The following is a 14,246-nucleotide window of genomic DNA, read 5'->3' as shown; positions in this document are numbered from 1 at the left end:
GTCGGACGTCCGGGACGGGCGACGAGGACAGCGCGGAGTGAGCCGGGGATATTGGACTATGTATTTTTCTTTTTTTGAATGACTATGTATTTTGTTTTTTTTCTAACTATGTTTTTTTATGTTTTATGACTATGTATTTTTGCCCGTATTTTGCTTTCCCATATTCCGTGTCAAAATTATAATTCCGTTTTTACGTAATTACATTATTGTGATTTTTTTTATTACGGGAAGTCCTAGTGGGAATGGCGATGGGAAGGGCGGATTGTGCAGGGGATGTCCTAGTGACGTGGCAGTGGGATGGGAAGTCCTAGTGACATGGCAGGAGGTGTTTTTGGGATGTCCTAGTGGATGTCCGAGTGGGACATCCGCCCACTGGAGATGCTCTTAGTAATATATTAAATATGGGCCCACATGAAAACAAAATTATGAAATGAGTCTTCACCAAATTTGCTGCGTTTCAAGGGTAACTGACTGCGTTTTAACCACAGCCCGACGGTTGTTGGGCTTTGGTAATGGGCTGAATATTGGAGCAATGCTGAATCGCTGATATTACAAATACAAAGAGTTATTTGAAAATTATGAATTCAACATTTTGAGTCTGGCTTATGTTGAATCTGTATATAATTTTATTCAATCGATCAACAAATAGTAATAATAATAATAATAATTTTTTTAAATGAGCAATAAATTTTATTTATTAAAATTATACTCCTTATTAGAACAATAAATTTATTTACTTTTACTTCTTAATTATGTTACGATAACTTTTTTTTTTGGTAAAAATAATAACTTTCGTTAATAAGAATTATAATTTTATCCAAAAAACAGTAACTTTTATTCACAAAAAATTCATTAAATTATTTGTTCATTAGAACAACAATGACTCTAAATCTAAATCACACAAGTCACTCGAAATCCCCTTTGCAGTAGTGACGTTGCATCAAAGTTGCACAACCTACCTAATTAAAAACAAGGATACTAAAAGCTCCAAGTCCAAGCATACATATGTAGAAAAATCATTCAAACTAAGTCATAATTTTTATTTAATAAATAATATATTTAAATATTTGAACAACTTTATTCAAAATACAAGCAACTTTTGTTTAGTAAAACAATGAATTTAGTTTAAGAAACAGAGCAACTTTTTATCCATATATAACCACGTATATCAGAACTTTGATATACTATATCTAAAAGGACTTTTACACGTATTCCTAAATTTTTTACTCATTTAGTAGTAAGTACCATTTTGGACTCAAAAGACATTTTTATATTTTTGCAATTACTATTCTCTCCTCTAATATCTCACCTCATCTTACAATATATAACTATCTCTCAACCATTTTCTCTCTTCCTTTTGCAACAATATCTCTCTAATAGTGAAAGATAAATAAAATTTTACAATATAAAATACTCTCCCGTGCCTTACATTTTGTCATATTTTGATTGGGCAGAAAATTTTAAAATTATATTCCTCCATTCACTCATAGCAGAAGCGGAACTTTTCAGCACGAAATCTAAAAAATATGTGTAGTGTGTTAAGTAGATAGAAAAAAAAGTAAGAGAAAGAAAAAAGTAGATAAAATAGAGTAAAAAGTAAATAAAGTAGAGATAATAAAGTAAGAGTGAGAAAAAAGTGTTAATTATAACTATATATGGATATGATTTAACTATGAGGGAACTTTCCAAAATAGAGTAACGGAATTGAATTGAAAAAGTTAGTGGATTATTGATCTTAATTTTAGTAGTTTTATAATAAATGTGAATAAAAATGAGTTAATGGAAGAATTTGTAGTCCACTAATAAAAATGGTAAAAGTGAAAAGTGACAAATTTCTGGGGACGGACGAAAATAAAAATAAATGACAAAATTTTAGGGATGGAAGGGGTATTTATTAAGGGTGTTCCATGTTGGATTAACAAGAGACTTACATGGTCATGCAGAACCGAAAGGACTTTATCAATTTTTTGGGGACGGACGAAAATAGAAATAAATGACAAATTTTTAGGGATGGATGGAGTTTTAACAAGAGATTTACATGGTCATGCAAAACCGAAAGGACTTTATCAATTGATATTTCAAATCCCCATCTAAGGATTAAGACTAGGTCTATCAAAAGATACTCGAATTATGCACAGTGAAAGAAGGTTCTCAACATGCAATATTAAATATGAATCTAGATCTGTTTTACGTCCGTAATTTCCATCTAGATGATGATTATGCACCCTCAATTTTGTCTATTAAGGGATATCAGGATGGGTGATTATTGGACTGAGGCACTAAGAAGCAGGGTATAAACTACGTGGCTGGGATTGCACAAAAAGAAAGTTGTGATGGTAACACATGGATCCACAGACATGTTAGCATGGCTTTGACTTAGACGACTAACAATTATCATTTTTATGCAATTTTTGGATTTTTCGGATTGAATTTCATAATTCGTATTCGGATTTTCAGACAATTCGAATATGATTTCATAGCTCGATTTCATATTTTCGAAAAATCCAAATCTGGTTCGATATATATTTTGGGATTTCAGATATGTTTTATGTGCAAAAGTTTCATCATCTTTGAAATTTTTATGGCTCATCCATAGAGAAGGGTTTCCTGATAAATATAGTAACAATATTAGGTTCCATTAAATTTATTAGTTATTACAATAAAGTATTACTCCACACACTCAATGTTCCTAATGAATTGAGTCGTCAAAGTACCAGTATATTTTTATAAATATTGATTAATATTGCATAAAAATAGAATTTATTTACTTCGAATAACGGCTACAATTTATTTACAATCGAAACTTACAAGTTTCTTTTTCCGTGAGATTTTCTGATTCTTGTCCATCCATCTTTTAATGTCGCTTCATTCATCACTCATATACTCGTATTGTATTTCTGATATAGAAAACATAATGGGAAGGAATGATCATTAGCTAATTACTTTTGTATCTAAAATTTTAAACCGACATACGTATATTGTTTTTTGCGTTTTAGGTGTCTATGTACTATAGTTTTTTATTCATATCCTAACACTCCATTTGACTTCAAAATGCAATGATTGTTGTACCATCAACAATTTAATCATGGCCTACTAATGGGAACGAGAATAATTAATTAATTACTAATTATTAGTACTTTGTTATGATTGAAACTAATAAGTTATTTAATTAAAATTCTTGATGTGTCAACCAAAGCTAAAGAAGAAACTGGCGCTTATCCATTGATGGAAAGTTTTTGTCGTTTAATGGTACTTCGATATCACCTGTTATTAATCTCAATACTCACTTTGGATATAAGCTCTTTTATACCTAATATTACACACACAGTTAAAATTAATATTTTTATGTTTGGTTTTATTTCCTTAATATTGAAACAGACCGATTAATTAAGTTGTTTGCTGTATCCAACAAAGTAAGAAATTGACCTTTGCAATTTTTATGCATTTTTTATAAGGTTTGGCTGGTGGGCGTGGAAGCATTATCGCCATATCCATTATTACTACCTAAGAAGTTTTAAATGACAATATTATTTTAATAAGCTGTCGTCACCAAACTTAAACACGACAATTAAAGTTGTGGTAATGCCTTGGCCCTATTTCATAAGACATAAAAATTGTGTATTTTGAGATGTACTACAATGCAATCGTACTAATTAATCGTTCTTATAAATTAGTTTTTAATCATGAAACTTACTTTAATTAACAATTAAGATTGATAAATTAATTTAATAAATAATCAATGAATATAATTAAATAAATAAAAAGCAGACAATGTTAGGCCGCACGATGAGACTGATTGCATCCAAGCCAAGGCAACCACATTAATTATGAAAAAGAGTGAAAAACAAAAATCATATTTTAATATTATTAAATGAAATTAAAAAATTGTCCATGGACAGAACTCATAAGGAATTGATTCAACTGCTAAAGTAGAGTTTTGATATTTAACTCTAATCTAATTTCCAATTATGGAACAAAAAACAGAGAATTTTCAATCCTGTGGTTGATCAAAAAACAGAGAATTGTCAATCCTGTAGTTGAACAAATACTCCGATGCAAATAAACATTTTGCATTGTTTCAATTCAATGATCCTTCCAATTTCGGTGTCGTTTTGATCCAATGCTTATCGATGAATGCATCCACCTTCCGCTGGAATTCTTCGTTGCTCAGATTCTCAATCTCCGAACACACCGTTTCCCGGCGATTCTCCGGCCGCACCGTAACCTCGCGCCTCTTCGCAATCTCCGATCGATTCCTCTGTAACCTCCTAATCTGCCTCGCCGCTTTCTCAATCACCGCCGCCACGTCATCGCATTGCGATTGCGAACTCTCAATCGTCTCATCCGCAGCAACAATCTGCTTGTCACAATCGCATCCGCCAATTTCCGCAGGCAGAGCGCGAGCGATCTCGCTGTGCCTGACATAATCGTCGTGGAGATCGCCTCCGCCACCGGCGCCGTCGCTCTGGCGGCAGAGCACGAGCAGCAGCATGATGATCGCGTTGCCGAAGAGGAAAGCGGCGTATTGGTTGCAGAGGTGCGTCAAACACGCGGCAGCAGTTCTCGCAACCGCCGGCAAGCACCACGAGATGGCGGCGAAGACGGCGGCGACTTCGATGATCTGCAACAGCTTCATCACTCTTCGCACGCGATTGAAGCGCGCCATAGCGTTTTCCTTCTCGAACTTGAGGCTATCAATCGTTTTGGAAGGGGAATCCATTGGGAGAGGCGGTTAGGGTTTTTTTGAATTGAATCGTTGAATCAGAGAGAAATCATGTGAATTTTGGAAAGAGCGAATGGAAGGAAACAAAATATACTGGTTTTGTGTAGTGAGGAAGTTGAGGCCGGTTTTATATATAGGTAGCCACAACGGTGTGGTTGGTGGGTGTCTAATATTATTGCCTCCTACTACACCACCGTTATAAATTTCCAATGCATTTTTTTTATTTTATTGCTCCTATAAAATAAATGGAATTAATAATACTCATTGCACCCAATAATATGTGTCTCACTGTCAATCGATATTACTACTCCATCCGTCCCCGAATAAGAGTCGCTAATTTCTATTTTGGGTCATCCCCCATTAAGAGTCACTCTTCATTTTTACAATAAATGATAGTAGGCCCCACATTCCACTAACTCATTCCACTCACATTTTATTATAAAACCAATATAAAAATATGAGTCCCACATTCCACTAACTTTTTCAACCAGCTTTTCTCTACATTTCTTAAAACTCGTGCCCGGTCAAAGAGCGACTCCTATTAGGAGATGGAGGGAGTATTAATTATGAAATATAAATATAAAAAATCAATGAAAAATGAATCTCACTCAATATAGTACTAATAAATAAGTTAAACATATAATAGTGGACAAAGTAATACTATTATTGAGGTCTTATTTATTCACCTTTTCATTTTCTCGTTGTTAATTTGAACATAAACACTTATATTAAACAGTAAGGAAATTTATGGAGCCACTGCAAACGTGATTGTTGTGTGGGTTGGTTGTACTACGGGAGGCGAGGCAAGGGATGATAACGGCAAGAAGGATGCGACAACATTGTGGCTGCCAGCGGAAACGCATCTTTTTTCACCTTTTTTGCTAATTTTTATTAATTCCTTGTCGATAACTACTCATACTCACTTCATTCGTTCTCATCCCAAAATTAAGTTCTCATTCAAATTTTCAATTCCCTCCAAGATGATTTTTAGGCATATAAATGATGTCAGTTTCGATATTTGTTTAATGTAACTTCCGATATTCAACTATTATATAATTTTAGGATTTTTCATTTAATTAATTTCTAATTTTTGGTTTTTTATTTTGATTTTAAAAATATCACACTTTAAATAAGTAGATGATTTTGGAAAATAATTATTAAATAATAGAGATAAAAATGAGTTGTGATTGATTTTTTACTGAAAAATTTTATGGGTGAATTACCAGTGTTATTGCTTAAAAATGAAATGTAATCCATCTAAAATATCGTGTTATTAAAGAATATGGTAATTTTAAATGCTAGAATTTATGGAGTAATAAAATATACCACAAAAAAAGGAAGATTAAAGAGAACTTTTTTAGGGAAGTTTTTAAAGCAAGCTACTTTTATATATACGCACTCACTAGTTCTTATTCATCTCTTTTTTATTTCACTTACTTGATTGACAAGTGTCAAGTATGAATTTTTCTGACCCCCTTTCCCCCCTATTTTTTGGGTTTGTTAACTTTGTAAATAATTTAGTTGAAGTTAGGTAACAAGAAATGACAAAAACTTAAACCAAAAGGAAAATTGAAAACAAAAAAAAGAACTTAACTCTGCAAGCAAAAATTGAGTGACAGAATGCAATAATTTTGTACTGCTTGTCTGATCTGGTGGTGTCTTGAAATGGTCATGTCTTCTTCTTTGAAACTTTCTTATTTTCCCCAACAAAACTTATAATAGGTCTGATTCACTCATGATATCATTACATAAAATGATTTTGCATTTGAAAATTTTGAAAACCAATTAAAAAGATTATTTTAGAAAGAACACTATTTTGATAATAAATGTAACTAAATAGGGTCTCAATATATCTTTATAGAGCATGTCCTATAATTAGATGTTATAGTAAACAGCTGAAAATTATGGGGGTTTAATGTTAAATAGAGAAATTAAACAAATTATACTTCTATGCCTAGTTAACTAGTAGTCACTACTATACTGATTAATTAACATCAAATCCACATATCTGTTGGATTGAGTTATTATGACAACTAGAATTTTTATGAGAACGTGATAACATTGCACTCAACATATAAAGTTTATGAATTTACAATGAAATAAATAAACTCAGAAAAAAGAACTTCGGACTAAACTATCTGCTCATGTTATTAATTTGTTTGGACTTTGGACTAAGCTAACTTATCAAAAAAAATTTTTTTTTTTTTAAATTTCGGTTGTCGGGGTTGGTATTGTACCTGCTGTATGTACCAAATTACCAATTATTGTTTGGATTGAATTCGTGCATTCTAACTAATTATTTAATTTTTGACGAATTCAATATTTTGGAGTCATGTATCTTTATATATTATGAGACATTGGCGTGAAAATTAGAGAGAATTTTCATTGAGTCGTGGTTATGATTCAAATGCAAACTCATATTTAATTTTGAATTGGCTGTGGTTAATTGTTGTCGATTGAACTTATACAACATGTCATTCGAGGAATCGATGAGACTTTTCATAAACCGGTTCAAAAAACAATCATTCACTAACAAAATTATTAATATGCCATCGAATTTAATGTGTGCTTCAATACAAATACTATAAATTTGTGTATCAGCTCAAATTGATCTTATTAATCATAAATGATTGATGGATAAAACTAACATAGTATATTTTACTATTCTACGTTAATTGATTTTAATTTTAAGCTTGTTCGATTATTGTATTTCAAATATATATTCAATCATAGGGAGTATATTTTATATATTTACTATTAGTCATAAATATTATACTGTAAAATGTAAATGGTAACTTAATATTACCCATACAATATCCTTCACTACTAAGAAACCGAACTAGTACCATTTTTGTTTCTAATGTAAAGTCGTATAATAATATTCTGTTCGGTGGTAGGCTGGTAGTGAAAAAACACTTTACACAATATTCCATTTGAAATTATAGCTCCAACTTTTCTACTAGTGTCACTCTCAGGTCCCAAAATTTTGCACAAAAGGTTATTTTACACAAACTTCTATAGATAAAATAAATAAAGAATCTCATGTAGATATAATAAAATTTGACTATGTGAATACATACTTCTATGATAATGTAACAGATAAATATAGTAGTGAATAGGTTAAATTGCCTCACACTACTATACTTTATTTAAATAAATAAATAAGAATCTAATAGACAAATTAAACACTGGAGTACTATAAAACAAAACTTTATAGGAGTAGTAGATAAAGATATAAATTTGAAATTTAGCACTCAATTAGCCTAACTAGGGCTGAGGAAAAATACTGAAATACCGATCTTATCGTACCAAAAAAATACGAAAAATATTGAATTTTTAGTATACCGTAATTTTCGGTACGATATGATACCTTACCGAAATCTTTCAGTAAGGTAACGGTATGAATTTTCATATACCGCGGTATACCAAAATTCGGTATACACCGTAAATTGAGTTATATACCGTAAAATATGAATATAATTATATACTCCATCCGTCCCCAAAGAATATGCACTTTGGGGTCGGCACGGATTTTAATGTAAAATTGGTAAAGTAAGAGAGAGAGGTAGAGAGAAAAGGTAAATAAAGTATTGTTAGTGGAGAATGAGTCTCACCTCATTAGAGAGAAAAGACATTCCAAAATTGGAAAGTGCATATTCTTGTGGGACGGATTAAAAAGGAAAGAGTGCATATTCTTGAGGGGTGGAGGGAGTATAAAATATAATTTTATATATTTTAAATTATAAAATTTATTGTGAAATACAAATATAATTATGAATAAAATATACTCCCCCCGTCCACAAAAAATAGAGCAATTTGTGTATGGCACGGGTTTTATTATAGAATTGGTAAAGTAAGATAGAAGGGAAAAAAATAAGAGAGAAGGAGAAAAAGTAAGTGAGAAGTAGTGTAGTGGAATGATGTGTAGGGTTATTATTTGTTGAAAACTTTCCATAAATGAATGTGCTCTATTTTTTGTGGACGACCAAAAACGGTCATTGTGCTCTATTTTTTGTGGACGAAGGGAGTATTTAATATATGTTTTAAATTGTAAAATATAAATAATGTTCTTATAACTCAAATTATCTATTTTCATTGATGTTGAAAGTAAGGTATACCGCAAAAGTACGGTATACCGAACTTTGGTACGATATACCGACATTGTTTTCTGTTTTCCGTTGTCGAAGTACTCATTTATGTTTACCTGTCGTTTGTTTTAGGTAAAAACGATTATTTGTTTAGATTGTACAGTACTTGGTTGTCTCCAAAATTTTGAACAAATAAAACATTTAGTTAGTGGGCTTATGTTTACTCCTTATACTAATTCACAAGTCTTTGTGTTGAAGTTTCCCCCCTAATATTGTTTCCCTTTTCATATTTTTGCTTACTGTCAGTTATGTTGTGTTTGTGATGGTTAAATGATATACAGTTGAATTTGGAGTTGTCAGCCTCCAATACATGTATAGATGCACTTTAGCTAGACCGGGAAATGGTGAATGATTTTCGTTGTACGTTAGTTGTGAGAATACCATCTACCATTTGCCCAACTAGTCAGACATTGCTGCAGTTATATATAGCGCATATTGATACTTTATGGCTTGTATCGTTTGGATAGACTGCAAATTATCTTGCTGAAAGGTGGAGAGACTCTGTTCTCTGATGATGATGCATTATTCTGCTTATTTACATAGTGGTATTGTGTTCTGCCTATTTACGTCTACATCTAAGTAACGATTTAGGCAGAGATGAGAACTGTTTGTCAAATTACTTGTTATGACACTATTTTAGGGAAGTATTCTTTGTAGAAATTCCTATTTCCTTCTCTAAAATTTTGATAATGACTATTTTAGTATGGCAACACCAGTGGAACCTCCAAACGGGGTTAGGTCTGAAGGAAAACATTACTACTCTATGTGGCAGACGCTTTTTGAGATTGATACAAAATATGTCCTGATCAAGCCCATAGGTCGAGGTACCTATGGCATAGTGTGTTCTTCAGATAATAGAGAAACTAATGAAAAGGTTGCTATCAAGAAAATTCACAATGTCTTTGAAAATCGTGTTGATGCACTAAGAACTTTACGCGAACTGAAGCTTCTCCGGCATCTCAGACATGAAAATGTGATTGCTCTTAAAGATGTCATGCACCCTGTACAAAAGGGAAACTTCAAAGATGTGTACTTGGTTTATGAGCTTATGGATACGGATTTGCATCAGATCGTCAAGTCCTCTCAAGCGCTTACAAACGACCATTGCCAGTACTTCCTTTTCCAGGTATTTTCCAAGGGTGGTTCCCAAATACTTCTAAAAAGGTTATTCATTAGTTTTCTTTATTTGGGTGCTATAATTTGTTTGAGATCGTATGCTGTGGGCCTTGAATAGTGTAGAGAGCCCAGGTTGCTAATGTATTTGTTTCTATTAGGGTAAACTGCTTTAAAAGCCATGAATTTTGCCAAAAGTTTGGTTTTTCACATCAACTTTAAAAGTTGCATGAAAAGTTATGAACTTTACCGGGTGTTGCAAATTTCTCATCCGACCCGACCCGGTGAATTTCCGTCGTAAACTAATCCTACATGGATTGTCGGACCGGAAGCGTGACATGACATATTTTCCGTTGGCGGCGTCGCAGATTGGGAATTGCAAACGGGAGTGGGAATCGCGAGCCCTAAATCGTGTGGTCGTTTAATTCAATCGAGCCCTAAATCGACAAGCCATAAATCTCGAAATTTGGTTTAATTTAATTCAATTTGCATAAAACGACGTCGTTTTTAACAATGCAAAACAACGTTGTTTTATGTACCGTCGGAAAAATATGTCATGTCACACCTCCGGCAAGCCATGTAGGATTAGTTTACGCCGGAAATCTACCGGGTCGGGTCGGATGGGAAATTTGCAACACCCGGTAAAGTTCATGACTTTTTATGCAAATTTTAAAGTTGATGGGAAAAACTAAGCTTTTGGCAAAGTTCATGACTTTTGAAGCAATTTACCCTTTCTATTAAATCGTTTGCTAATATAGTATTTAAAGTAGAGATTATGTAGATCAGTGACCTATAATACATTTTTTTATAATAGCAAATTAATTATAATATAATCATTTCGTTTGATGTGAAAATTTAAGCCATGTCACGTTGATTAATTGCTTGAAGTATGAAGTATTTTCGCAATACGCGTTCATCAAAATTTATGTTATGATGCAAGGATTTGGAATTTTCAACAATTTGCGTCATTTATTGTAAAATTCCTAACAAAATTAAGAATAAAACCAACGATTTTGGTTTGATATTGAGTTTATGGTTATGTGAGCACTGGTAGTTTGATAACATGTCAATTATAAGACTTTGTATATTGGGTTGAATATTGCTTCTTTTTGTGTTTTTTCTTTCCCTTTTAATTGTTTTAACCAACCGAAGGTACTTGCTTTCACTGTATCGTTTCAATATTTTTTGAAGGAAAACTCGTAGTTATATATGCTTCTGTATTCAGTTTTTGTTATTGCACATTGTTTGAACAAATTATAAACCCCACTTTAAAGTGTTGAATTTTATCCTTCAGTTTTCGATATCTCTGAATACAAATCGTTTGATATCTTAATTTTTTGGAATGGTTACGACAGATACCGTAGGCAACTGGCTTCCTAAGACAGTTGAAACCGGAGGGGTCTGAACATGTTTCAAAATTTTTGATTGATTCATTTACGATTTCAGTTAAGTTCGCTCACTAAATGTTCGATGGAATATCAAATAAATAAATAAGCCCCAACATGGCAGCGGCATGTCGGAACAAGAGCATCTTAGTAAGCAAAACTCGTAGACCAAGGCATGGACAAACCGCCGCAGGAGCCACAACCGAAGCGTGACCAACGAAGACCTCAACGAGCTGCGCACCTGCTTCGATGTGGGATTTGATTTGGAGATATAATAAGTGTCATGCAAAAGTGTATAAGGATCAAACACAACAAAAACTAACCATAGGAAACAAAAATAACTTTAGCTGATTACAAACAATGAAACAATTAACAATACTATAATCTTTATTGAAAGTTAATAATTAAAACCGAATATACAAAAACCAAATAAATCTAAATTGAAAGAGGAAGAAAATAAAATACTCCCAAATTTGTTGAGTCGTATTTCTCTTTGTGTTGTCCCAAAGTAGTTGAATCATTTTCCTTTTTGACAAAAACTTTATCTTGTTACTTTATTTCCCCTCTTACTTGACTCTATCCACTTTAACCTCTAATATATCAATTTCTTTAATCTTGTGCTAAAATATTTACTTCAATTACCTTGAAAAAGTGACAGTACTACAATACAAATACTATAAATTTATTTAAATAAAGAGTACATTTAAAGATAATAACTTTAACATTTAAAATTCATTTGTGACGTGGAGTATACAATAACTACATTTATCATCTGTTGATTGAACCCAATTTGCAAAATTGCCATCAAAATCAATTGTAATTAATCACAAAATGAAAATCTTACACACTACCAAAAAAAATGATAGTGGCAAGTAATAGCATCTCTAATGGCGGACGTCCGGTCGGACATCCGCGACGGGCGATCGGGACGTCCACCATTGTGGCGTTTCAACTCGGATACGGACGTCCCGTAAGGACGTCGGATGTCCTCGGACGTGGTGGCGACGGGCGGGCGGACGTCCGCCATTGTGGCGTGGGTCGGACGTCCGGGTCGGACTTCCGGTATTTAATTTAATTTTTTTTAAACTCTATATATACTGCTCGTTGAACTTCATTTCATTTGCACCACTTGTGTTAACAAGTTTCTCTCTCTACATCTCTATTTTCAAGTATATCTAGAATGGCTAGTGACAGTGATAGCGAGGATGAATTGGAGGTCGCTGTGGAAGGTGCGATAGATAAGCTGCTACACCAGAGGGAGCAGCGGCGGCAGCAGACGGCGGTACATCGGCCGATCCGTCGTCGAACTACAATACCCCGTGACCACATTGCTGCACATATTCGGTTGTATCAGGACTACTTCGCTCCACAGCCGCGTTTTGGGGATGCCTTATTCCGGCGACGTTTTAGGATGCATCGTCCGTTGTTTATGCATATCGTGGGCGCTTTAGAGAGAAGATATCGGTATTTTAGGATCAGGGAGGATGCAGTTGGCAAACCCGGACTCACGCCCTTACAGAAGTGCACTGTCGCAATCAGACAACTGGCGTACAGAGGCGCGACCGACATGTTCGACTAGTACCTCCACATTGGCGAGTCGACAGCCGTCGAGTGTCTGCAGAATTTTTGCGCGGGCGTGAGAACGATATTCGGGGAGCGGTATCTTCGGAGTCCGAGCCCCGAAGACTGCCAGAGGCTGATAGATATGCATGGGTCGGTGCACGGGTTCCCTGAGATGTTGGGCAGCATAGATTGTATGCATTGGGAGTGGAAGAACTGCCCCGCCACCTGGAAGGGGATGTACACTACCGGCTTCAAAGCCAAGCATCCCACGATGATCCTTGAAGCTGTAGCTGACTACCGGCTATGGATATGGCATGCTTATTTTGGAGTCACCGGGTCGAACAACGACATCAACGTTGTCCAGTCGTCGCCCCTGTTCAACGCTCAGTGCAATGGTGTTGGTCCCGCCATCAGTTTCGTTGCCAACGGCATCCAACACAATATGGGATACTATTTGGCGGATGAGATATACCCAAACTGGCCCGTCTTTGTGAAGACAATCAAGCATCCGCTCGGACAAAAGAAGTCATACTTTGCGAGCCGTCAGGAAGCAGCGTACAAGGATATGGAGCGGGCATTTGGTGTGCTCCAGAGTCAATGGGCGGTAGTAAAGGTGCACTGCAGTGGTATATTCACAACATCGGCGATGTCATGTACGCATGTATCATAATGCACAACATGATTGTCGAAAATGAAGCTGCGGAACTGACTCAGTGGACCAATGAAGATGATACGGGTGCAGGTCCAAGTCACGGCGTGGCCACCGCGAATGTGAATATGGGGGTACCTCATGGAGAGGTCGAGCGGATGCGTGCATTTGCCGACATGCGGCAAACAGATGCCCATGTTCGACTTTATTGCGGGAAGGGCGGATTGTGAAGGGGATGTCCTAGTGACGTGGCAGGAGGTGTTTTTGGGAAGTCCTAGTGGATGTCCGAATGGGACATCCGTGCATTGGAGATGCTCTAAAGACATGAGAAAGCAAACATCATATGTGCTGGAGATAGTTGTAGATATTTAGGTCATTCGCAATGGCGCCTAGCGCACAGCCTAGCCGAGCGCCGGCGCTAGGCGGTCCATTGCAACCGCCCAGCGGATTTCGGAATTAAAAACCGCCGAGCGTTCGGCGGTTTCGCGGCGCTAGGCGATCCGCTCGGCGCTATTGCAGCGCCCGGATCGCCTAGCGCACCGCAATGAGGAAATTTTTTTTTTCGAAACACTATATATACGCGGTGGCGACGGAGGCGGAGGCGATGGTGGCGACAGCGACGGAGGCGAAGGCGATGGTGGCGACAGCGACGAAGGAGACGACGA

General features: G+C 35.4%; 1 protein-coding gene across 1 annotated transcript; it reads left to right on the top strand.

Annotated features, from left to right (window-relative positions):
• Window positions 1–9,574: 9,574 nt before the first annotated feature.
• LOC121807830 (mitogen-activated protein kinase homolog 1-like) lies at window positions 9,575–10,105 on the top strand. The gene has a single exon (XM_042208168.1). The coding sequence runs from the start codon at window positions 9,575–9,577 to the stop codon at window positions 10,103–10,105; it is 531 nt and encodes a 176-aa protein (XP_042064102.1).
• The last annotated feature ends 4,141 nt before the right edge of the window (window positions 10,106–14,246 follow it).

This window comes from Salvia splendens, chromosome 6 (genome assembly GCF_004379255.2).
Source record: "Salvia splendens isolate huo1 chromosome 6, SspV2, whole genome shotgun sequence".
NCBI lineage: Eukaryota > Viridiplantae > Streptophyta > Magnoliopsida > Lamiales > Lamiaceae > Salvia > Salvia splendens.
This window is presented reverse-complemented; position numbering and strand designations above follow the sequence as displayed.

Coding starts and splice junctions, on each gene's coding strand:
- LOC121807830 (XM_042208168.1), top strand. CDS start 9,575: ATGGCAACACCAGTGGAACCTCCAAACGGGGTTAGGTCTGAAGGAAAA.